The sequence below is a fragment of the Sceloporus occidentalis genome, unplaced genomic scaffold, assembly GCF_023333645.1.
Source record: "Sceloporus occidentalis isolate IW3139 unplaced genomic scaffold, rSceOcc1.0.p SCAF_226, whole genome shotgun sequence".
Lineage (NCBI taxonomy): Eukaryota > Metazoa > Chordata > Lepidosauria > Squamata > Phrynosomatidae > Sceloporus > Sceloporus occidentalis.
Window position 1 is genome coordinate 914,306 of NW_028317206.1, and position 26,240 is coordinate 940,545.

The following is a 26,240-nucleotide window of genomic DNA, read 5'->3' on the forward strand; positions in this document are numbered from 1 at the left end:
GTGCGCGGCGAGCCCCCCGACCCTGTGCGCGGCGAGCCCCCCGACCCTGTGCGCGGCGAGCCCCCCGACCCTGTGCGCGGCGAGCCCCCCCAACTCTGTGCGCGGCGAGCCCCCCCAACTCTGTGCGCGGCGAGCCCCCCCAACTCTGTGCGCGGCGAGCCCCGACTATGGTCAAGATATGAGATTTACTTTTGCCTTTAAGTGAGCGGCTGATGGAGTTTATAAACCATCCTTAGCCTTTCTATGAGCGGACCCTTTAAGCCAGATCCCCGTAATAAGGTAAAGATGTCCGAAATACTGATACCAACGGGAAAAAATAACATTCTGCGTCATTTTGTAATTAAACATCATGTAATACAAAATGATTAAACAAATTCTAAAAAAAAACAAAACTGAAAAAAACCCAACAAAAATATGAAAATTTCCCGTGAAAACAGCATCAGCTGCTACATCAGTCATTATTTCCCTTTTCATTGTACTTTTAAGGTTTATTTGCATATCGGAGCCTAACGGGCAAACAAATTCTGTTACAGTCCTGCTTGTTAAGTCTTCCTCCCCCGGGATGGATCAGCCGCATCTTTTTGCTCTTGGATTGTCATTCAGCTGCCGCTGGAATATGAAAATATTTGTCATTTATGCCAGGATCTCCGGAGAAGCTCGTTCTCCGGCTTCTGCGTCTGGCCTAAGAACAGTCATTCCCTTTAAGCTTTGGTGCTTCATAACTATTTGGAAGGCTAGGTCTCCTATTTTGGAGAGCCATTGCTTCTTTGGGACCTCCCCGATGCCCCCTCTTTCCTCCCCTGATGCCCCCGTAGTCTAGGGGCTCAGAATGTTTGCTGGGTATGAGGGTATCACAGTGTAGTATTCTATACGTTGTATCGTTACAGTAGAAACCGTTCACATTATGGAAACATTTCTCCATCTTTTACATTTTGATCGTTTGTCTTGTTCAGGATCTCTTAGGCGGAAGTGATTCACAGACTCTCGGCCATGGCCCCGAGAAAAAGGAACAGCCGTGGGATCTCCTTCATCTTCTGCTGTTTCCGGACCAACGACCACCCGGAGATCACGTACCGGTTGCGGAATGATAGCAATTTCGCCCTGCAGACGATGGAGCCGTCTTTGCCTCTCCCGCCCTTGGAGGAGCTGGATGTCATGTTCTCGGAGCTGGTGGTAAGTGTCGGCCCCTGTAGGTCACTTTTATCTTATCTGTCTGTGGCTGTTGTCAGTCATCAACCGTAGGTTTGGTCTTTGGAACCATAATGGAGCCTCTTGGCCGTTGACAGGACATTAGACTATTGCTTGGTTTAAACGCCAAGAGAGCGAGGTTACTTCTTTGCTGTTAAGATAATCCGAAATGTTCAAAAGGTTAATGTAACAAACTCTCTTAGACCAATTCCTCAGCAATCCAGCGGGGTCTAAGTTCTTCCTGCAGCAGAAGCTCCCTGGGCTTCCATTGAGTCAAGGAGTCGATACTCAACTCGATCCTTCAAACCGTACTCTAGTGAATAGATGCCAGTCTGGGTTCAAGACTTGTATCTTGTTTGGTGCAGCTTGTAAAGAGTTCAGGAGTAAGGCCACGAGCCAAGCCATCTCCATCTTCTTCTCCATGTCATTGAGTTGGCCCTTATGTCAGACGAACCTCCCTTGGCTCTGGCTAGGACTGTTAAGGTTTTCCATAGGCGCCCGGCCCCTGCCTATTTGGCTGCTCTCTGTCCATGTGAATGGATTCAGTGTGTCTGATGATCACGGTGAAGTCATGATGTTGCATAAGGATATCTTTGTGTAGCCGTCGGGCTTTGGCCGGCTGGGGGGGGGGGGCTGCGCTGTAAGCTGTTTATACTGTTAGGAGTAATGAGAGCCCTGGTACGGTACCCAGAATGCTTTGCACATAGCCGAGCCAGTGTTATTTGCATAAGCCAACAACGCATAAAAAGACACTAATGTGTTGTATCCGGCCGTGGCTCTTTGTTAAATATTTACTTGCCTTTTATTTGCCTTTTACGTTTATTTTTAGCAGCTGAGAATGGCACACATTAAGGAGAGCCCTCTCCGAGCTGTCACGGTCTCCTTAAGGGGATTTTCTGTATATTTTACTAAACCAAAAGCATGGTTATTCCTCCCCACTAAGCCTAAGGGTAGGAGAGGTGAAGGGAGAGAACTTCAGGATATGAAATTGAGTAGGTAATGCTGGCTCTGCCACAGGCTGCCACTGATTTCAATTTCAAAGAGAAGAACCTTTAAATATCTCCAAAACAGTTAAAATGTCATTGAATAAGAAAAAAATCACGGGGGGGGGGCCCGTTCCAAACTTTTAGATGTGGGCTTTTGGGCAGCCCCGGCCCCTGTATATCCCAATACCACGCTAGAACAGAGGGTTCCTTTTAAACGGAACTCGTTAGAAGATTAATGTAATTTGCTGTTGACTCCTCATCACAAGTTTCATGTTTAAATTTCACTCCGGCGTCTGATTCACGAGCTGGGCGTGTATTGGGCGTCCGCGTCTTAAATTGAGCTTTTTTGCGACATCCTTACTTTTTTTTTTATTATTATTATTATTTGATAGTATTTTAGGTTTTTTTGCATTGCTTTTTTTCTTAATTTATATTTTAATGAGACATCATCCTTGCAAAATTCTTAAAATAATTTGATTCTTAATGGAATATCTAGATTGTAACTGGTGTTTTCCTATAATAAATAAAAAAATAATAATAATATATATATATATATATATATATATATATATATATATATGTATGTATGTATGTATGTCATACGTTGACCGTGACCCGTTCCTTAAGTATGAGGGGGACAGGGTGTTCAGAAAGTTCTGTTTGATGGTGATTTATGGCATTAGAGAGAAAATGATGCTGTTCTCTCTACTTCAAAAGGGTGGCTTTTTGCACCCAAACATCTGCTTTTTATTTCTGCGGCAATGAAAGACAAGCTTTTTAGGACTGAAAGCAGGTAGTGAAATATTAATGCCGGGCTGTTTAATGTTTACCTGCCTCGTGACACGGAGACATATGGTCCACGTGTAAGCCTTGTGAACAAAAGTGCTTAAATAAAAATAATAAAATAAATAAATAAAATAAAAAAAATTGGGGAAAAAAAGTCAGACTGGGAGCACCCAGAAATAAGTCAATTGGTAATCAGTTACTTTTTTAAAATTATTTTCTAGCAAGCAGATCCATACCTTCCAGAGATTGGTTAATAGACACTAGATCCCGGTCGGTGACTGAAATAACAATTCAGACGACCATATCTATGAACCGAAGGAGTGCTATTTTGGGTATAAGGCTGTGTTCCTCAGACTTTTTCCCCCATGACCCAACGCTCCGTCCCATGTTAGCTTCCACGCGTGATACCTGCAGAAACAGGCGACCAGCGTCTCACAACCCAGTACCGGGCTGCCACTCCGCCGAGGAACCTTGGTCTCAGATAGACACTTCTGCCTTGTGTACTAAAAGAAAAACATGGGCTATAACCGACCTTAGACCTTAAATAAATTCTTAAGATCCCCCCATAATCTTCAATATATCTGCTTGAGAAAAAAAAATATTTGGAAGGGGCACCAACTAAAAAAAAAAAAAAAGCCAAAGGGAGATAAAAGCAATTCAGATGGCCAAGTAGGGACACCTAACATTCTCGGGAGTATGGATAGAGGTTTTGCCAAGACAGTTTATATGACCTTGTGAGCTACTGATAACGGATTATTAAACCAAGTGAGGTATTTAGAAGAGAATAATGGGTTTTATAGAACCCTGTGATACCCAGCAAACATTCTGACCTCCTAGAAAAAATAACAGTGAGTATTAAGTGAATTAAGTGATTGAGTCCTACAGAAAGACTGACCATCCTGAACAGGGACACTTGGGAAATATGGAGACTGCGATTTTAAAATATATTCACTTTGTTTCCCCCCACAGGACGAACTGGACCTCAGTGACAAGCACAGGGAAGCCATGTTTGCCCTTCCGGCTGAGAAGAAATGGCAGATATATTGTAGCAAGAAGAAGGTAAGGATGGTGCTCACCAGAACTAACTGCTGTTCTGGTAGAATTCACAAGTCTGGATTCAAGGGGTTACTTAAGTTTTGAGATTATTCAACACCTGCGACCAATTTACAAAATATTCTCTTAGAGTGTGTAACATAAATGTAACTTGTCTGTTCACCGAGCATGAATACAATAAAGCAAAATATTAATTCTAAGAATGTTGGCTTCTCCATCGTTCTTAACAGGATACAAACAACCAGGTTTGGCGAGTGTCCCATTCATCTATTTGTAAAAGAGAACTTCTTCAGCATTGTAGTTAAATAAGGTGCTCATTTTATCCCCTTTGACCCAAAACTCTGTCCAAAGAAGTCATCAAAGCTGCTCCGGTCCATAGTTTAATGACAGAGCAGGACTTCATCAGTCTTAAGTCCAAGAAGTTCAGATGCCCCGGCTACATATGATTATTCTGCCATGTAAAGTTACTAAAAATCTGTGCCCCGACATGGGGTGATCGTGGGCCAACTTGTATCATATCCTTTTTGAGACTTGGCATCCATTAGTCATTGCCCAGAGGCCATGATCTTCACACAACTGGTGGTTACAGTTAACTAGGGCGCCATCTTGAATTCCTCATGGACACTTCTGAGTTCCTTAACCGTTGCAGCTGTATTTGTGGCCTCATCTCTTGTGTGGTTTGTAAGTAGTTTAGGAGCGGTAGGAATGGGTGTAGTAATAAGTATAAGGATAGAGGATAAGGTATAAGGATAAACCGTAGAGAGAACGTGTTTGCGACGCTATGTCGAACGTTCCATCTTTAACCAACTACAAAAAATGGTCTGTTTTTAGAATTATGCAAATTTTTTTAATAAAACACATATTTTGGGATGCCCAAATTTGGATGCAGAAGCCGTCAACGAGCTGTTTCTACTCTTTCCAGCAGACCATCAAACCTATACAATATGGGAACCATATTTTGCTCTGCTAATAAATTATGGATTTAAAGGCTAAACCCGCAGCCTTAGATAATTCCGCTTCCCTTTCATTTCAAACGTAAACCATTCTTGATGTATCATTAGAATAATTCTTTGTCCTGTTTACTTTGCCTTTTTTCCAAGGTCGTCATTACTTCTGAAGAGCTTTCTGTGTAAATACATGACTAAAACGATGATCAAAAGTGTCTGAAGCCTTTCCAGATTAGTTATTTTCGTACCTAAAGTATATTTGTGCGGGAATGATGTTTGGAATCCTCTTCGGATTCTGCTTCTTCCACTAACTGGTTCTACGGGGGCGATCTGTCATCTCGACTTTAGAATTAATCCAGCATAGTGTGACCTTAAAACACCATTGGAACCCACGTGGAACCAAGGCAGGTTCAATGTTTGACTTTACCAAGATGGCGGAAGTGTATTTCCGTGTCACCTATAGATTTAGCGGGTCGTTAAAGAGTTGTAGTTATGACCGGTTAATAACCACCTTCTCATACCTGAAGCTTAACGAACCAAGTAAAAGTAAAAGCGTGCTGAAACATTGTAACACCTCATAACTTCCATCTGCTGAAGAGTCGGCCCCAAAGAGCTTCTCCTACAGGAAGGGCTGAGCTGGGCCTGGATCATTTATGGTGGGATTGTAGAGAGAGGACAATCAGGGAGTCTCACTGCTTTAACCATTTATTATGAACGTTCAGCTCAAACCTTTTTTCAGAGGTTGGCTCTTAATTCCTGATGGTGAAGTTGGTGAATGTGTTCTTCTCCCCTGGAAATTCCTGGTTTCATGATTAAGCCCCAGAGATGGTCACCTGAGGTTGAGCAGAAACTGATCATGAAGCTTGCTGTGAAGTCAGAGGGTACAGTTCCCCTTTGCATTACTGTAGCTGTCATGGTGGTTGATGCCAGAGGCCACGCAAACCTTTAGAGTCATACATTCTTCATACGTGGGACCTATAGGGATGGACCACAACTCAAGGTTCCTCTGCAAACTTTCAAGGACACTATCATGAATATGTAGTATTATACGACTTCTGATTACATCTCTTTCAGATAATGCCCGTTCTCTGGTTGGATCCGTGTCTTCCAAAGATTAATTTTGTTTCTTTTCTCCCCCCCCCCCCCCCTTCTTTCTTAGGATCAAGAAGAAAACAAAGGAGCTACAAGCTGGCCGGAGTTCTACATTGATCAGCTGAACCTAATGGCTGCTGTAAGTGCTCCAATGCGGCTTATTGTTTTAATTGTATCAGAATTCCCTTGAAATGTTTAAAATGCTCTGTTTTGTAACCGTAAGCTACTAACAGGATATTGTACGTAGAATTGGAATAATCTGTTATAAATCCAATTTCTGTTCATCACAAAAGTGCCAAGTTGGATTTAGAACTTAATGGCATTTAATAGCGGATACGATGTTTCGTTTCTTACGGAAAATCCCAGAAAGATTGTATTTCAGACACTGACAGCCGTTTTATTATTTATTTTATTTTATTTTTAGGGATTAGCAATGTTTTTGTAAATTAATATTTTCTGTGTTCTATGCGAGTAGAACTGTAGGTAGTAAGTATAAGGACGGAACCGGTACTAGCGCATGGGTATGATAATTGGGACCTATTGTTTGATCTGTTCCCTGGAAAGGAACCGTTGTCATGGATACTTGATAGTGTTGTATTCGGTTTAAATGATGCTATCGACGTGTTTTTGCGTCTTCCTCTAAGTCTAATGAATGGGTATTGGCGGTGAGGAGGACGAGGGAAGGGGAGCGTGCGCGACATCTGAGAACCTTCGTGGACAACACAGCTGCCGGCCAACTGCGGTGGAACCCTGCCAGGTGCATGCTCCAGATACGGGGCAATATCTCCCGCCATCTTCCAGATAACCAAAACGAGCCCAACAGATGCCTTCAGCTCCCATCCTAGCCGTACAGAGGCACGCCGCGGGCAGCTGGACGCCGCCTGTTATTAGCGATTGAAAGAATGAGGTTTGGTGGAAAGGAGCCTTCAAAGCTTTGGGTGGGGGCTGTGATCGGCTTCTCGGCAGACGCGACTTAAAGGGGCGCCGTACCCAAAAGTAACGCATGGAGGGCTGTGATCCGCTTCTCGGCAGACTGCGTATGGTCACACACAGTGTTAAAAAGACTGCTTAAGAAACTCTAGTGTGCGAGTCCTGCACCATACAGGTGTATACCTGCCAACTGTCCTGGTTTTCAGGGGCCCATCCCTGTTCTAGCCTTTTCTGTGTATAAAACAGGTACTTTCTGCTGTGCTAGACGTTTATAACACTTTTCTGCATCTGTTATCTAATGATAAGAAATTAAATTGTTTTATTTTGGGCAACACATTGATGGCACTCGAAGGGTTAACACTAAATAGCCGCCGACCGTTTGTTTTGGGTTTTTTTGGAGCTTTTTGGCGACCCCTCGTCGCGTTTCCCTGATTTATTTTATACAGTATGCTCCAAAACAGGAAAAGGAAACGTGATTGATATTAATTATAACTTTTTTCCCCCCTTGCTGCTGATTTTTAATCTGAAGGGGCATTGTCGCCTAAATGAGCGTAGCTGCGAGCACAGATCTAAGAATGTTTCTAGCAAATGCTCTTTATTTACGACTTTGCCCCAAAACCGCATGATAGGAACAGTAATGACTACTTCAAACTGGGGTTTAGTGGTTTCATCCGTTCCCTGCCATCTACGAGTAAAATTGTATAACTCGCCCAAGAAAATGATGCAATATCCCCCGGGGGTAACAGCGAGGAAGCCATGTCCCAGCCGGCTGGGTTCGTTTAGCCCATAAGAGTAGCGGAGAAATGGTAATTGCCTTATTAATATATCTAAAACAGTCTAATGGAGAGATTATACACTTAATGGAAATAATAACCTTTCTGCATATACACCGCCGTTCATATATATATATATATATACGTTACTGTTCAAAAGTTTGGGGTCACTCAGCTGTTTTCTTGCTGCGACATAATTACAAAAGGGTTTTCTAACCATCAATTAGCCTTTTAAACTTAAACTTGGATCAGCGACCACAGCGTGCCATTGGAACACAGGAGTGATGGGAGTGATAAAGGGCCGTTGGAACACAGGAGTGATGGGAGTGATAAAGGGCCGTTGGAACACAGGAGTGATGGGAGTGATAAAGGGCCATTGGAACACAGGAGTGATGGGAGTGATAAAGGGCCTTTGGAACACAGGAGTGATGGGAGTGATAAAAGGCCATTGGAACACGGGACTGATGGGAGTGATAAAGGGCCGTTGAAACACGGGAGTGATGGGAGAGCTAAAGGGCCGTTGGAACACGGGAGTGATGGGAGAGCTAAAGGGCCGTTGGAACACGGGAATGATGGGAGTGATAAAGGGCCGTTGGAACACGGGAGTGATGGGAGTGATAAAGGGCCGGTGGAACACGGGAGTGATGGGAGTGATAAAGGGCCGTTGGAACACAGGAGTGATGGGAGTGATAAAGGGCCGTTGGAACACAGGAGTGATGGGAGTGATAAAGGGCCATTGGAACACAGGAGTGATGGGAGTGATAAAGGGCCTCTGTACTCCTATAAAGAGATTCCGTTAAAAATCTGCCGTTTTCAGCAACAGTAATTTACATTAACCCCGTCTGCGCTGGATTTCTGATTCATTTCATGTTGTTTTAATGGATACAATTCGCTTTTCTTCCAAAAACTGGGACATTGCTAAGTGACCCCAAACCTTTGAAGGGTTCCGTTCCGTGCCCCGTCTCTGAGCCGCGTGGCTCCTTTGTTGCTGAGAGCAGCGAGCGTCCGTTGCGCGGTTCTTATATATCAGAGAATGGGAGTTATCGCTCTGAGTGCAGACAGACTGATGCCTCCTTAATCCTCCGTGTGCTCAGTGACCCCAACGGGTCCCAAATGGGGAGAAAAGAGCCCTAAAGAGAGGTGTGCGTCTCTTATAGATAAATTGCCATCTGTCTACTGCACAGACGTAATTGCCGCAGAATCACTGACCCTGAGACTCAAATATTAACCCCTCGTAGGGTCACTTCAGCCATCATACGCACTTTCTAATGAATATGGTAACGCTGTCCCCTTTAATTTAACATTTATTACGTTTTCTCCCGTTGGATGGAGGCGTCCGGCGGAATCCACTTTATCCCCCATGCGTTTTTTTTTCCACACCCCAGCTCTATACCTCCGCGCACGCACAGTATACACTACCAGCCAGCTCGGTTGGTCACCTGTGTTCAGGCAGGGGTTTCCACTGTCATATGGAAGTGAGAAAAGCACTCCCTATTCACCCCGTGATTTGGGGTAAAAGCAATCGGGATCCTGATACTGCAGCGATGCAACATGACAAGTGTCTGATCGTCCACCCCCCCAAAAAAGTCATTTGTATTCTGTAAATAAGAGGAGGTTTTATCACCAAACGGGCTTTTTTCTGTGGGGTAATCACAGGCAGAATGACCAAAGTCTGTTCCAAAGAGCTTGCAATCTGTAATGCTTGAAATAAGTAATGATAATATACTGATCGTTCCTTTCCCACCCAGAGTCCAAAGGGTTAATCTCCATGAGCCCCCACACGGCTGTTTTGTCCTTTGATTCTACCCCGGAGCAGCTGCCTATGGGGGGATTAAACGCACACCGTCCTCCCTCTGTTTCATTTGGCGTTGGGGTCGTGGCGTCCGCGGCATCGCTGGGCAGATGAACGCTTTGTCCGTCCGGCAGCAACTGTACTAATGCGTTACTGCGGGGCAGATGTCGGGGGGCAAAAAAATGAAACCCCTCTTTAGGCTGCCCTAAAGTGAATATTACGTGAACTATCCCAGCCGCCACAAATATTAAAAGGCTTTATTTACATTTTTGGATTTATTTTGGGTTGTTATTCAGAAAATGTCCTATTTTTGGATCGGGGAGACTGCGCCCTGGACAAGCCCCTCACGAGAACGTGACAGCCCGACCCCTCAATTCCCCATTTCTGTAGATATATTGGCTGGCCTAATAAACAGGCTATATATATATAATATATATTTATGACTGTCCCCCAGTCCCAGTGTTTGAGCCCCTGCCACAAAACTGGGGGGGCAACGGTCCCTCTGCTGCCAAACTTGGGGGGCACATAGCTTTCTTGGGCGATCATTGGGCTGGTTACCCGATGGAGGTCTGTGCCATGCTGCCGGGCAAGTTGGGCGTTTCTTGGCGTATACAACGGGTACGAACCCAAAACGGAGAACGCACAATTTTTTTTTAATGCTGTGATGTCATCTGATGATCTGTAAGCCAAGTGGCAATGATGTCATCACATCATTTATACGTGAAATATAAAACCTTATTGTTTTGCCTTAAAACTTCTGGTTTAATTTTTTGTATATAATGTATATTCTAATTATTATATATGTGCTATATTATTTATATTAAAAGAATTCCTTTTATTTTTCAGAGAAGAACGTTGCTGGCGATGGAGAAAGAAGACGAGGACGAAAGGAGCAAGACTATAGAAAGTTTGAAAACCGCTCTGAGGACGAAGCCAATGAGGTAATTATCTTTTATCTTTGTTTTTTGTTTGTTTTTTTCTTGAATTTCTTATTTTTATGGATTTGGGGTAAAATAGCCAAGTCTTGGTGCTGATTTTTAGACTAGTCGAGAAGAGGTCCTGTACCTTCTGTTGTAGATGTCATCACATGGGTGCCAAAGAGGTCCAAAGCCGATTCATTAGTCAGTGCTAAATTGCGGGGCGTAATTGCTAAGTATGGCAGCCACCCCCATAATTACTCACGGGATCTGGCAGTATTTTGGAAAGTCTGTGTCACTCGTAAAGGATGGTAACTTTTACATTTGAATGATTGAGTGTTTCGCTGTGAAACGTTTACGCTTATAAAATAGCTGAGGGGATTAATAACCATGGAGAATAAACACAGATCGTTTGGGCCCACGCGGCGGGAACCCGGTTACCTGCGTCCATCTATTCTTTACCCGTTACCATGAAAACACCAGAATCAGAGTGTCAAAATGTATCTTTTCCTAGATCTGCCTGTTTCACTAAGATTATTCCTTAGAACACAAGCCAAGGCAACCAAAGCATCTTAATATATCCTTAAACCCGTCCGACGAGCGAGAATGGTCCAGGAGGGTCACCACCAGTGCGTTGGGTTTATCTGGCCAAAAGCCCCAAGTCGTAGCGGGTTGCGTCAATAAGTTTAATTTAAGGAGTCCAGTAATCTCCAACTCACGTTAGCACCGGGTTCAAGGCACTTAGAAAGGATCTAGACCGGGAAATACCTGGAATGGCGCTCTGTCAAAGGAAAGCTTGTATTCTGTAGATGCCTTGCCTGTCTATCCAGTGCAGTACTCATCTCTATGGTTAAGCGTTACTTTTTCATATGTAGCTATATAGAACTTTCATTAGATTGTAAGCCTTCATGTACCTCTGTACCACAGTTTTGTATATTGTCGGTTTTAACGTTATGGGTTGGGCTGGAGCGCTATTAGTAAAATCCACCATAATGTAACATACAGCAGCGTAACTGTTGGGTTTGATGGTTTTATTTCCCTTTTTTCCCCATTATACAGGTTTGTGACCCGATTTATCGATCTGGATGGCTTAACGTGCATTCTGAATTTCCTGAAAAGCATGGACTACGAAATAGCCGAGTCCCAGATCCATACCTCTCTCATCGGCTGCATCAAGGCGCTGATGAACAACTCTCAGGGACGGGCCCACGTCTTGGCTCACTCGGAGAGCATCAACGTCATCGCGCAGAGCCTCGCCACAGAAAACATAAAGACCAAAGTGGCCGTGCTCGAGATCATGGGAGCCGTGTGTCTGGTTCCCGGAGGACACAAGAAGGTGTTGGAAGCCATGCTTCATTACCAGAAATACGCCAGCGAGCGGACGCGCTTCCAGGTAACCTGTCCGGGAGCAGTAATGCTGTCCTTTGGCTTGATGGGTAACCATTTTACTTGATTACTGCACCATTCTCAAAAGGGTGTGAAATAAGGAGACGTAATAGAGTGGCCTTCAAACCCAAGACTCCATGTAATGTCCCAAACACACATTTTCTTAGGGACTTACCACCTGCAACGTGGTCTTCAGAAATACACATTTAACATTTAAGAGGGATCGTTACTCTCTTAGCTTAGCTCTTAGCGGACTGCCTCTGTACGCCTCTTACTTGGTTGATTTCAATGTTCCCAAAGTTTCCTTTTTTATCGGCTTATCTCATGGAGCCAATGCATCTGCCGGTGGTTTAGATGCCCGGCTATTGGTTTAATCCCAAACTCCCCCGAGACTCGTGTTTTCTTTTTACTGAATTAGTGCACATCTGTTCCACGGAATGTTATTTATTATCGGCGTTTAACCGCGCGCGGTAAACAGATGACAAAGTCACCTTGGGCGAGATTGGAATTTCTATAGCTTTTTCAGGAAGCTCGGTCTGATCAGAACAAAGGCTTTTTAGAAGTCCATCACAATGGACACCTTGCCCGTTGTCCTTTAGTTTAATGCATTTTTGGAGACATGGCTTGGACTTAGACCCAGGAACACCATTATTTTGGTATGGTACCAGAATGAAAACAACTGACTTCTTAACAGCAGTTGGTTGCCACTTTTCATTTTCATGCAGTTGGATTTGGGGGCAACACCCCAGGGTCGTGCCGATGAATTCTGCTCTTCTCAGCTGTTCAGGTTCACCTTTGAGTTTGTATAAAGCTGGAAAGTTGGCCATATCTCTGAATTTGCAACCAAGGTCCTACCCTGGGTTCCTCGATTGGCAGTGAGGAGTCCGTTGAGTTCATCTCCTGCAAGCTAGAACGCTCTTGGTCGTATCTAAAGTTTAGAGAGCAGTGTGAGTCTGTCTTGGGGAGTGAGCGTTCATTGAGTCGGAGTAACCCAATGAGAAATGGTTTTCTGTCTCTTACAGACCTTGATTAATGACCTAGATCGAAGTACTGTAAGATACCGGGACGAAGTCAGTCTGAAGACCGCAATCATGTCTTTCATCAACGCTGTTCTTAGCCAAGGCGCTGGCGTCGTAAGTACATTGTTACCAGCACGTCCAGATACGTCGGTCCGGGTACGCGGAGTCTCCATCCTATTACCTTGTCTGTTTGCAGGAAAGTTTGGACTTCAGGCTTCATCTTCGATACGAGTTTCTAATGTTGGGGATCCAGCCGGTAATTGATAAACTGAGGGAACACGAGAACTCAACGCTAGACAGGTAACCCATTGCCTCGATGACCTTTTCCCCCCCATAAACCTTTCTCTTTTATTTGTTGGGGAACGGAATTAAATGGGGCCGGACTTGGTAACATAAACACTGTCACTGATTTCAAATCCTATCAGGAAACTAGACGTTTTGGCTAAATCTAAAGATATGACGGTCTACTCTATTCCAACAGCCCAGAAATTTGGTGGCCATTCCATCGTTTTGTTAGGCAAATTATTTCTCAATGTTCATGTTGGTGAAAAGAGAGATCCATGCCCCGTTTTTAGGAAAAATATGTAGTAGAAATCAAAACCAATACATTAAAATCAACCGATAAAATAAAGAATTCAAGTTACTCATATTGGGCAATATAAATAATCGGAAATCACACAAAAACAACCTCAAAATGCAAAGTTTGAAATACAAAATCTATATAAAATAGAACTCCTTTCTCTCTCAAGAAATAAAAACAATTTCTTGTTTTATATTCACACAAAATCATGAGTTTCTTTTTATAATTTCATTTATTTATTTTTTGTCCCATTTTCAAGACATTTAGACTTTTTTGAGATGCTGAGGAATGAAGACGAACTGGAATTTGCCAAAAGATTTGATTTGGTGGGTAACATCACACGGTAGTTTCTAATTTATTTGTTTGGAGTTGTTTAGTCTCTATCTTATTTGCGGTATTTTTTTTCCCCATTTTTTTTTTTTTTTTTTTTTTACAGGTTCACATAGACACGAAAAGCGCCACTCAGATGTTCGAGTTGATAAGAAAACGGTTAACGCACACAGAATCTTATCCACATTTTATGTCTATACTTCACCACTGCCTCCAAATGCCTTGTGAGTATGGGATGTTCGGGAAGCGAGAGCTCTGAATATGGTGCGAGAAAAAAAAAAAAGGAACAAAAAATAAGAATTTTTAGTGTTTCCTGATATTTTTTACACCACTTTTTGAAGCATTTAGGGTTTTTGACCAAACCGCGGAGCGTCCCTCTTTGAACCTCCCAATTTCTGCACTTCATACTGATATCCCATGGACAGAATAATTTTTTAGTGGGGTAAAGAAAACGTTAAAAAGTAAGGATATCTTTAACATAATTTTTTTTCTCTTGACATTTATCGTCTTTTTTTAAAACCTGAAGGAACCGCAGTTTCTGTTGGATTCTATTTTTCTGTATTATTCTTACTTTTAGAATGTTGAGTTTTCTAACAATTGTCATTGTTTAAAAAACAAACAAACAAAAGACGTTATATGCGTTAAAATTAAAAAGTAAAGGTTTTGGTTCCCGCGATGTTCCTGCTTTGAGTCGTGATCCTTGTGTCCCCAGATAAAAGAAGCGGTAACACCGTCCATTACTGGCTGCTCCTGGACCGCATAGTGCAACAAATAGTTATCCAGAACGAAAAAGGACAGGATCCCGACATCTCGCCGCTGGAAAACTTTAACGTTAAAAACGTCGTCCGGATGTAAGTAGCCGCGGTGTTTCTGCTACTTTGTTAGGATTTTCCACCGATCTTGCGTTCGAGGCTCTAAGTGCCAGCTAATTATATCAGGGGTTGAATATGGAAATGGATGCCCCCCTCCCCCAACACGAGTTTGACTGATATAGATATACGACTTTAATTTTCAATCGGGATAATCTGATTTCTTTTCGTTATTGAACTGTCCGCCCATCGGCTGGAGCATAAGAGCGTAAATGACTATGGTTCCGGTGCTTCTCTTTGATAAAATGCTTTCTCCTCTTGCAGTTTATGTTCCCTTAATGTATTTAAAGGTTTCTAGAGAGTACCTTTTCTTTCTCTTCTAAGTCGTTTATCAATAGTATATTATTTATTTATATGAAACATTATCGCAGTACTCGGCAGACCGTCTTAAGAGCCGAAAAGTGGTCAGGCTTCCTGCGGGTCTTACGTCTTCGTCGGCGGTAATGCGGCTTTCTCTCGTAGGTTGGTGAATGAAAATGAGGTCAAACAATGGAAGGAACAAGCTGAGAAAATGAGAAAAGGTGAATTATTTGCCAAAACCAAACCTATGTAAAAAAAAAATAAATAAATAAATTTAAAAAATACAGTTATAGTGGCTTTGGCTTTGCTTTGAGTCCGAAATGAAGTCCAGAATCATTGGAAGCGATGGATTTGAATTAAAATCAATTTAGCCGTTTACGTTCTTAATTGGAGAGAAAAAAAAAAAAACAAGATTATATTAAGCAAGATCTGCAATATAAACCAGTTTTATAGTAAAACGTTTTTTTGGTTCTAGATCACACAAGTCTAGATAACAAAAGGATATTTGTATACTTCATCATATGTTTTCGTTTTAACTTTTCTTAATTTCATGTTTCGTATGTTTAATTTTCTTAAGAAATGTTCTAAAAACTTCAAGTTACTCACCATAGACGGGCAGTTACTGTGTATCGTAGACGCTCATGGGAGCTTAGTCCAGAAGACTACCTAGAACACCAAAACAGTCAGTTTGGGGCAATCACACTACTGAAGTTCTGTTTGTATCTACCACATTGAGGGAACTTTGGCTGTTCCTTGACCAGAAGGCGCGCTTCTGCTGGAGAACACCAAAGTCACGAAGGACGCTTTGAACAGCATTAAGTTTTAAAACTGATGTATTGCAGGAAATATCCCCCCCCCCCCAACCGCGACCTTACGGGTGATTCAGTTTACGGCCACTAAAGCTTACCTGTCTCCGTTTTCACCTCTCCAGAGCATCACGAGCTCCAGCAGAAACTAGAAAAGAAAGAACGGGAGTGCGATGCAAAGACCCAGGAGAAAGAAGAGATGATGCAGACCTTGAATAAAATGAAAGAAAAGCTCGAAAAGGAGTCCACCGAGTACAAGCAAGTGAAGCAGCAGGTGGTCGAGCTCACGGCTCAAATCCAGGAGCTCAGCAGCGTAAGACGTCTCTATTTACCATACAATCGTAATGTATATGTAACTAATGGGGTGTCTGGGTTCCGTTACAGCAAGACCTGCTTCTCTTCTAACGGTAAAGCCTGTGGTTCTTGCGCAATGAATGTATGGAGCCCATTACATAAGACACTGTTTAAAGTAAGCATTGAAAGAGTAATTATAGGCTGGTTGAAGTCTTTAAAGCTTACGCAATTTAACGTCTTGTCTCATGAGTCTGTGCGCGGAAACGATTGACTAAGACACTCATATGGCTCAGTGCGTAAGATTCCAGATGGCCGCTTCTTTGGACTCTTTGGGTTGGTCTTGGGCAATATTGAACACCGCTATGATATAGATATATTAAATACCGGTAACAATGTAAATTATTACAACTCCTCCAACACATTTTACATGTAAGTTTTGGTTTTATTTCAGAGGGCAGTCAGTGCTCCTGTTCCTGGTGGCCCTCCACTTCCTCCTCCAGCACCCGGTGGTCCCTTTTCTTCGCCTTCAATGCCTCCGCCTCCACCACCTCCTTTGCCAGGTGGAATCGCACCTCCACCGCCTCCTCCCGGGGCACCTCCTCCACCCGGAGGGCCACCTCCTCCACCCGGCCTTTCCTCTTTTGGAGGACTGGGGGGACCACCCAACTCTTTTCTGGGCCCAGCTCTCAAAAAGAAGAATATCCCACAGCCGAAAAACCCACTCAAATCCTTCAACTGGTCCAAGCTTCCAGAGGTAAGAAGTAATTATTGTATACGTGTTTCTAAAAACGTTTAGTGCCGTCCTCGATTGAAAAGAAACCTGTGACGATCTTCTGATCGGTTCTCACATTTTTGACTCGCTGCTGAATATAAACACCTAGATTTTATATTTTCCTCCGTAGAACAAGTTGGAAGGAACCCTATGGGTCGACGTCGATGATGGAAAAGTCTTCAAGATCTTGGACCTCGAAGACATTGAACGCACTTTCTCGGCTTACCAAAGACAGCAGGTATTGGTCTGTTTTGTTGGCGCTCGCCGGTGAGATCCACCGGACAAAGTGTTCTTCAGCCGAGCGGGCAAACGGTTTACAATGCTTTCTCCTGTAGGGTTCGTTCTGTACGAGAATTCCTTAATAAAGGTTACGTTTAGTAATAGAACAAAGGTTCCGTAACAAACACGAGCTCTTTACGCCACGCGGAATGTAAACATGTCACTAACATGATTGGTCTTGGTCCGTAGTAGAAGGATGGTGATGTCATCATTATACATTTCTAACAAGATTAGGTTCTAGATCCTGTTGATTTTGCATGCTTTCGCAATTCGGCTTAATCCCGATAGAAGTTTTTTATTTAATTTTTTTTTGCTTTTTCAGCTTTTTTAAAAAAATTTGTTTTAAAAAAAAAATTTATTTAATCTTAATGCCTCTCTGTCACGAGCCGCTCTGAAATGTACCGATTCACCTTGCTGACTCTGCTTTGGCTACTCTCTGTCTCTTTCTATTTTGCTGTGGCCACTGAATTGCACGCAATGATTCACGCCATTTCCCACGCTTGCCTATCGGCCGCAGGATTTCTTCACGAACAGCAGCAACAAACAGGTGAGTGCTGAGCCGCTGCTTAAACGCCTGGCAAAATACCGATAATTGTCGTTAATCCAAAAACTGAACACGCCAATGAGCGCCGAAATGGGAGGGGGGGGCGAGTTCTGGGTGCCTGGATAAAAAAAAAAAAATGTTTTCTAGATGCCAGCTCCAGGCATAAAAAAATATATGGAAAAAATGTCAGGATGTGAAATGTGTTTGTCTTGGGAAAAATAGGTAATGTGGTCATACCTGGGCGCTGTCAGGGTTTTTGCCCAAATCTCAGGGTGAAGGGGCAGATTCTGGTGGTCACACAGTCTGACTCCTTCCTATTCACCCCCAGCTGTGATCATATATCTATGACTCCCAGTTAATGTGTTTGCCCTCAGCATGTTATGGTTGATATCCCGGCTTGAATGCAGGTGACTCCATTAAATGCATCTTTTAAATGACAACAAGTCAAGGTTTCCATGAGGGCCGTTTGGGTAACACATTGGTGGGTGGCTACATAGAATCTTCACGACGGGCTATTAAAGGGTTAATATTTCCCCGAGAGTCTCGGCTCATTTCACAAGTTCCCAGGTATGATTTATGAAGCCCGCTTGTTGCTCGAAACCATTACTCTGCACCTGGACAAAAAAACCAAACATGTTGGGCTACTTACATTTTCACCGGAAAATAGTTTTGCTTCTCTATTTTTTTTTTTTCCCAATGCTAAGTAAAGACGACTTCTAAGGCTCTTGTTTATTTTAAACACACAGACGCTCTTAAGAAGAGAGACGTTTAATACCCCGGTAATGAGCGATCAGCGCTAATATATATATATATATATATATATATATATATATATATATATATATATATATATATATATATATATTGATATGTTTTTCATAACCCGTGTGCTGTAATCGTGCATTTAATACATTTATATATTTTTTAATGGATTCTAAACCGCGCATTTTATTTATTTTTTTTAATATTTTTATTTCTTAACAATTCTAACAAGTTTGCAGTTCCAGAAATTAATACGAATTTAAAGGAACAGTAACGCTTAAAGTGCCTGCCACGTAAACTGAATAATTTAGATTTTTTTTCCCACCTGAAAGTCTTTGGAATGGTCAGAACCTCTATATATTGACTCTTGGGTTCCATGACATGGCCAAAGCTCTCTTGGGTCAGGAGGACCGTATTTTTGAATGTCCAGCTGCCCGGTTTAGGAACCTGGAGCTCCTCAGGGTTCTAGAGAAGCTTTAATACCCCTGGTTACCTGAAATGGCTGATCGTATCATCGCTATTGGCTGTGCTGTTCCTTTAATACCTCGATGTTGCTTTTATCAACCGCCGATAACATGTTTACACGTGGACTTTCCAGAAAGAGACCGAGTCCAACGACGATACTCTTGGGTCTAAGATGAAGGTGAAGGAGCTCTCGGTGATCGATGGAAGAAGAGCCCAAAACTGTAACATTCTCCTGTCCAGGTACGGCATTGTCCTTCGCTCAACGCAAGTCCGTTACTCATTAACGGACCCCTCGTTATATGATGGCTGGAGTGCCTTCATAAACCGCCGAGAAGACCTTTGATGAGACAGAAGTCCTGTTTTACTATTGTTGGCCGGGAGCAGCAGGTTTTCCAGCCCCGTATTGCCAGCTTTTTGGCTCTGCCATCGCCCGCATTGTTAGCCGAATACGTGTTTGACTTGGGAAAGGGGGGTAGATAAGCGGGACGGGGGTCTGAAATGCCGGCAAATTCTGTTTCTACGGATGAAACTGGACTCCGCGTTTCACACGGAAATCAGCCGTACCTCCGCTGGCACGTAACGCTATTTGCTTAATGAAACGCAAGTATTTATGTAGAATAACAATAGTTTTGACTATTGGAGACGTGCTTCTTTCTAATGGGTTAATAGTCAAACCCGTATTCCAGGAATGCCCTCTTGCAGCCGCCGGCGGCGCACCGGGGCCTGTATCTACTCGCTCCGTAACGCGCTAACATTCTTGCTACAAAGTAAACCGCGATCTCCGAAGGAGAGGACGCCGAGACTTGTAGCGGGTTATCCCAGTCTGCGGTTCTTCGCGATGAGCAATCCATTGATTGACAGGCTGCTGACGGGCAATAATTCTACAGATACGTAGCGGGAGGTTTATAACCCGACCGCAGACGTCGTTTTCTCTTTTTCTGCAAAATTCCTCCGTTTTTGTTAAATTGTGAAATATGTTTTTGAGAAACCAAATAGTTGAATTTCCCCGAGTAGTCGATTTCAGGGATTGCCAAACCCGGCAGTTCTTGCACTCACATTCCCATCATCCCTGGAGGATGATGGGCATTGTGAAGGGGAGGCCTGCTTGACGGGCGTCCCTTAGGATATACCGTCATGATGTGTGCCGACGGTGTACTCAATCGTCGCCTCCGTCTGCCGACCTCTTGCCTTTCTTCGTGTTCACGGTAATTTTATTTTCTAGAATGTCTCGGAGTATTAAATATCTCGGTAAGAGAAGAAACGTCCCGTCTTTATGTTGTTTTAACGCATGACCTGCGCTGTTTGGAATCTTACAGACTCAAGCTGTCTAATGAAGAGATTAAGCGTGCGATCCTGTCAATGGACGAGCAGGAGGACCTGCCGAAGGACATGTTGGAGCAGGTGAGGGTGACACAAGAATCCGCCAATCTTCCTTGCATTTGTCATTTCCTGACCCCGCGTCTGTCCACCTCCCAAACGCCGCCTTCTCATAACCCCAGGTCAAAAAAAAAAAATTAGACGTCTCCTATTAGCCAACATGAACTGTGGGAAATTAATATTGAGACACCAACACTACTGAGTTAGGGTGATAGATGAGTAGAACAGGTGGAGGACGATGGTCAACTTAGGTCTTCACCAGTTTATAAATGCAGTGAGGACTTTCCCTCCATGAGTAACCAGAGCGATCTCTCTTGATGTCTCTTCAGCTCCTGAAGTTTGTCCCGGAAAAGAGCGATATCGATTTGCTGGAGGAGCACAAGCACGAGCTGGATCGCATGGCCAAAGCCGACCGCTTTCTCTTCGAGATGAGCAGGTATGTCGTACTCGTACACTACGAAGCTGAAACGCGTGTTGGACCCTCGTGTCGGTCTCATCCAACCGTTGGTTAGCAACGGTGGGAGTCGTTGGATAGTCGCCTATTTTGGTTTTAACCCCTTAAGGACAATGGGCGGTCCCAAAACCCATTGAAAACAATGCATTTTGAGCCCGTACATGTACGGGCTTTGTCATTAAGGGGTTAAAAACCTGGAAGACGTCCGCCTTGGTTCCATAGACTTCCACCATCGCAGAACAAGCGGTACGGAATATAATATACATCATGGAGTCATTGACTCGAACCTTTCGTCTTCCGTTCTTCATGGAATAGTATTAAGGTCCCCCTATAGATGCTCCAACTACCAGTGTTACCGGTACCGGCTATACCCATGGCGCTCCCCCTATGACCTTCTCTGGCGTTTTATGATGAAATGTTCTTGGGATTGTCCGGTATAACCACACGCCGCAGAGATGGGAAAGTAACGGCGAAGCCGTCATCCTTCCATAAACCGTTTTAGGAGTAACTGAAGCAGATTTCCTTTCTGGAAAGTAACCACCAGCGACCGTATACAGAATGGCGCGCTGAGACGTACGCCTCCTGAAACTTTTTTTGGCTAATTCACGTACGATCTGTATTTTTTTTCAGGATTAATCATTATCAGCAGAGGCTTCAGTCGTTGTACTTCAAGAAGAAGTTCGCTGAGAGAGTCGCCGAAGTCAAACCAAAGGTGGAAGGTAAAGCTGCGTGTGAATCGAGGTTTACCTCACACAACCCCACGTCCATCGAGCTCCAGAATGGTCGGCCGTAGGCTTTTCCTCGTGTTTCACCCAATTTGAGTATTTTAAGGTTCTATCATTATTGATACTATGAACAAGTTCATGGCGTTAATAGGCCACGATCATTTTGGACTTGTAGTAGGGTTCCAACACCCGCGGGAGATCCGGTCGCCGTACTGTACACGCTCCATATTGTCACTGCCATCGCCGCTGTTTTTTGCAGAAAAGAATACGAAAACCAGCCCGGCCGTCCCCAAAAATGAATATCTTTCTTATTGTCACTTTTTTCTTTTTCTTTCTTTTAAATACAGCGATCCGTTCTGCTTCCAAGGAGGTCCTTCAGAGTAAGAGCCTCAAGCAGTTCTTGGAGGTTGTCCTGGCTTTTGGCAACTACATGAACAAGGGCCAGAGAGGGAATGCCTATGGGTTTAAAATCTCCAGCTTAAACAAGATTGCCGATACCAAATCCAGTATTGACAAGTAAGTCATGGAAAGAGTCCAGTGGCATTAAATACGACCCTGTGATATATATATATATATATATATATATATTTGACCCCATTTTTAATTTTTTCTGTGTTTTCTTCTAAATACCCTGTCCAATCCCACTCTTTCCCTTCATCGGCATATGTTTTATTTCAGAAACATCACCCTTTTGCACTATCTCATAACGGTTGTGGAGACAAAGTACCCAAAAATATTAAACCTGCACGATGAGCTACGAAACATTCCCGAAGCCGCGAAAGTCAAGTGAGTAATCATCGTTTTGCCACAAAATTCATCGTTTTACGTATAAATTCTATCAAAGTTTTTTTCCTTTGAAATTCTTTTCTCGTGGGAATACGCCTTAAGAGCTTCCTAATCTCTGAGTAGGGAGATAAATCCTATATTTTTCCCCCAAATTTATCTTTATTTTACATGCTGTGTGTGAATTTGTGTGATTAATGGAACAGAGAAAATTAAAAAAAAAAGATCATTTCTAAGAACTTCGGGAAATCTGTTTATTTAACAAGATCTGGGTTAACGAGGCGGAAAAATTATTAGAATAAATCTTGGTGCGTTACAGTCGAAATTCTGGTTCCGTTGTTTTAAGTGTCCGCCCCAGTCTATAATTTTGAATCGCACGTAGTCTCCATGTCATAAAGTTAGACGGGACTCGTAACTTTGTCCTCTTATTTTCAGTATGACCGAACTGGATAAAGAGATCAGCACCTTGAGAACAGGTTTAAAAGCCGTGGAGAGCGTAAGTACCTTTAGTTTTACTCTTCAAGCCCTGGGGATCGCTTTGTTTCACTTCCTCGGGCTCAGTGGCTGAGAAGATGGTGGTGACCTTCATGTATGATGATGGGCGTCTGTGTGGTGGCCCGCAGATGGGATGAAGGAAACGTAAAGAGAGAACGGCCAAAAATGGGGAAACATGGGAGTAATAGGCAAAAATCACAATTTTCAGGGGAAATATCTAGAGGGATTTTTGTTATTTAAAAAAACTCGAAGATCTGGAAAAACTGAGCGTTGGCTTTATGGATGTCCTCCTGTCTAGGAGCTGGAGTATCAGAAGACTCAGTCCTCCCTGGCCGGAGACAAGTTCGTTTCCGTGGTCAGCCAGTTCATCACCGTGGCCGGATTCAGCTTCTCCGACGTCGAGGACCTCCAAGCAGAAGCCAAGGAGCTGGTGAGTGGCCGAGCGCGGTCCGTTTAGGACCCAAGCTCTGAATCCTTTTGGGTATTAAGGTCGTTGGCGCGACTGACCCGGCCTCCGTAGCTCGCTGTTCCCAGGACCCGAGTGTCCTTAGTAGGGGGGGGAATGGCAGATCGGGACATCGCGTGCCGGCGCTCAGTAAGGACGCCGGCGAGTAAGTAACCCCAGATATTGCGTGCTGGCGTTACGGGTTAAACTCGCTCTGTCAAACAGATGTCCAAACGCGGCCACCAAATGCACATTTGGTTTTAATATGAAGCCACGTAATGGAGAACGTGGACCAAGACGGCTTCAAAGTATCGCCGCGAGGCGTTCTCCCCGCTCCTGCGGTGTTAACGGTCGGGTTTTTGCGGGGAGGGCCGGCCGTCTTTGATGATGAAAGGTTAAGCGGTAGTAAAACCCGAGCACATGTGCGAAATATCTGGTCTGGGACACTTCTCCAGTAAGCAGAGACTGTTTAACGAACCTGCGCGGCTGTAATGGATCCAGTTTACAACTAAACCACTTTGCGATATCAGTGCTTGGGGTTTCCTTAAGCAGTGATTGGCATGAAGGTGAACCACTGTCTTTATTTCCCCCCAAAACCTAAATTTCATGGTTCTATATACTAAACCCGCTTGCCAAATTCCCTCTTGACTCGACTTTGTTGCGTTGATAACGAAAGCCACCGTTCCGCCTGAGACGCCTCCTGCTTTCTCGTTTTTTCTAGTTCTTAAAGTCGGCCAAACACTACGGAGAGGAGGCCAACAAAATGCAGCCGGATGAGTTTTTTGGCATGTTTGATCAGTTTCTTCAGGCGTTGTCGGAAGCCAAACAGGAAAACGAGAACATGAGGAAGAGGAAGGAAGAGGAGGAACGCAGAATACGCTTGGAAGCCCAGGTTAGAAACGCCTTATGGGGGGGGGGGTCTCCTTTCAATGGTTGACTCTAGTGTTGAGTAATTTCCATGTTTATTGGTTCACTCAATGCCATTAGCAGAGAATGTGGTTGCTTTCCTTTACTTTATTTAGTCTTGAAAGGGACCACCAAACCTTAAAAGTATGGGGTCCCCAGAAATCTATAAGAAAGTAGCTCGTAGTTCAGAAATTACAGGCTGCTTTCTTTTGGGACGTTACTTGGTTTTCAGGCAGGGATCTGCTGATCGGTTCCTGCGGTGATCCATATGATTTTTATCGATAAAGAAGATCTTAACTCAACCGATTCAGAATGAAGATGAGCGTCTCTCGTGTAAGAAGCTGGCGGGCTGAGACCCTCGTTCTGGTTCCGCGGCCCGTCAGGCTTTTTTGTGGGGCAGCTACAGACAGACGGGGGGGTATATCTCGTACGATGGAGTACCTTAAAGCAGATATAACAGCCACAAAGAAAGGGAAGGCTGGTTGTGGATGATAAGAGTTACGTCGCACCGATCTTTAGGCAGCCGCCTCCGGTTAAGAAAGAGGTGGCTCCATTTTTCTGGAGTGAAGTCATAGGAGTGATGAGTAAACTGATATTCCCGTCTCCGCATGTTTAGTGTCAGCGAGTTCATCCGTTTTAATTAACGTGATTGAGCGAGTCTGAAATTGCAAGAAAACCACCAGATTGTCCAAAAACAATAAAAAAAAAAAAAGGCAATCAAGGATTTTAACTCCCCGGAGCCCACGCAGCCTGGTGATTTATGGCTGTCCAGAGACCATGTAACGATACATTAGAACCGACGTTCATGTAACCTGCAGTTACAACGTCTCTGTGTCAATGTCGGTGAAGCTCGGAGCAAATCTCCGGCATGGGGGGGGTCGTCTCCCCGTTGTAGACCAACGGGGTACTTCCGATGATGTCATATCCCAAAACGGGGTTTGTACAACGACATGAAGACCCGTGTCGGTGGTTTTGCTGGGGCGTTGTTGTTCATACCCATGCCTGGGCCCTTTCCAGGTTTTATCGAGGGTCTCCGGGCGAAGTGATGCTTCCCCGAGTCTCTGGGTCTTTTCACTCGGCAGAGGAGCCCCCCAGCCTGTGTTCCACCTACCCTCTGCTCCCATTAAAGATGCTCCATGTTGGAGAGTAATCCCTTCTCCCGCGGAGGAGGAGAGCTCCGGGTAACTCCACCGTAGTTTGTCCGCACCCCTCACTACCCAAAATAGAGGTTTTCTTGCATATCAATAATGTATATATTATATGGCATTTGAGAAAAAAATACATATTTAAGCCCAATACGGGCAGAAGGTGAAACAAAATGACTCTTCATCCGCAGATCCGCGTCCGTCTCGACAGACCGGGCCAGAATGTGGGCAAAAAAAAAATAAAAATGACCAAAAATCTGTTTTCTTAACTATAAAATGTCTTTTTTGCTTCCAGCTCAAAGAACAGCGAGAACGGGAACGCAAAGCCCGGAAGGCCAAGGAGAACGGCGAGGAAGAAGGCGAGTTCGACGACCTGGTTTCGGCTCTGCGATCGGGCGAAGTCTTCGACAAGGACCTTTCCAAACTGAAACGCAACCGCAAGCGCATAGCCAGCCAGACGACGGAGAGCAGCCGCGAGCGGCCGGTGACCAAGCTCAATTACTAGAGACCTTTCCTCGCCTTCCGTCACACTGCCTTCAGTTACCCGTGTGTGTGTATACCTGGGGAGAGGGAACATACGTGTATATATGTACTTTATGTAATATAGCGTGTGGGCATATGTATGTGCATAAAGCTACTTGTGCACACATATATGTATATAGTTTGGGGTGCGTCCATGCACATGCTGTATGTGTTGTTACGGCAGTATTATGTATATATGTGTATAGAAGTCTTAACACATGTATACATAGCCGCTGCGGAGGTTTGTTCCTTCTTTTGTCTCTTTTTTTTTTTTTTTTTTTTTTTTTTTTTTTCTTCCTAAAATGGAAGAGACTTTATATTTTTTTTTATTTTTTTTTTATTCTTATTACAATTTTTAACTTTTTCGTGCAAAAGCACATATAATATATTCTGCAGATTAACGGCAGATTAAAAATGGGGGATTTTTTTTTTCTTTTTTTCTTTTTTTTCTTTCATATTTGATTTCTGGAAAGTGAAATTAGTGATTTGAAAAAAATAGCAAAAAAAAATAAAATAAT

At 43.6% G+C, this 26,240-nt stretch overlaps 1 protein-coding gene across 5 annotated transcripts; it reads left to right on the forward strand.

The window, feature by feature from the left end:
* The first annotated feature begins 990 nt into the window (after positions 1 to 990).
* On the forward strand, positions 991 to 25,705 carry LOC149276745 (disheveled-associated activator of morphogenesis 1-A). 5 transcript variants are annotated; one of them, XM_089503324.1, is made up of 25 exons: positions 991 to 1,173; positions 3,930 to 4,019; positions 6,120 to 6,191; positions 10,394 to 10,488; positions 11,524 to 11,857; positions 12,873 to 12,983; positions 13,066 to 13,169; positions 13,709 to 13,775; positions 13,886 to 14,003; positions 14,492 to 14,630; positions 15,111 to 15,169; positions 15,880 to 16,074; positions 16,507 to 16,802; positions 16,951 to 17,058; positions 17,617 to 17,646; positions 19,004 to 19,110; positions 20,187 to 20,271; positions 20,577 to 20,683; positions 21,332 to 21,420; positions 21,774 to 21,942; positions 22,105 to 22,212; positions 22,645 to 22,705; positions 23,003 to 23,134; positions 23,871 to 24,041; positions 25,496 to 25,705. In XM_089503324.1, exons 1-25 carry the CDS (start codon positions 991 to 993, stop codon positions 25,703 to 25,705), a joined length of 3,240 nt encoding a protein of 1,079 aa, XP_089359450.1. The 5 variants fall into 5 exon arrangements, with proteins under 5 accessions (XP_089359450.1, XP_089359449.1, XP_089359451.1 ...); XM_089503323.1 differs by having other exon boundaries at positions 15,880 to 16,067; positions 16,500 to 16,802; XM_089503325.1 differs by having other exon boundaries at positions 15,880 to 16,065.
* The last annotated feature ends 535 nt before the right edge of the window (positions 25,706 to 26,240 follow it).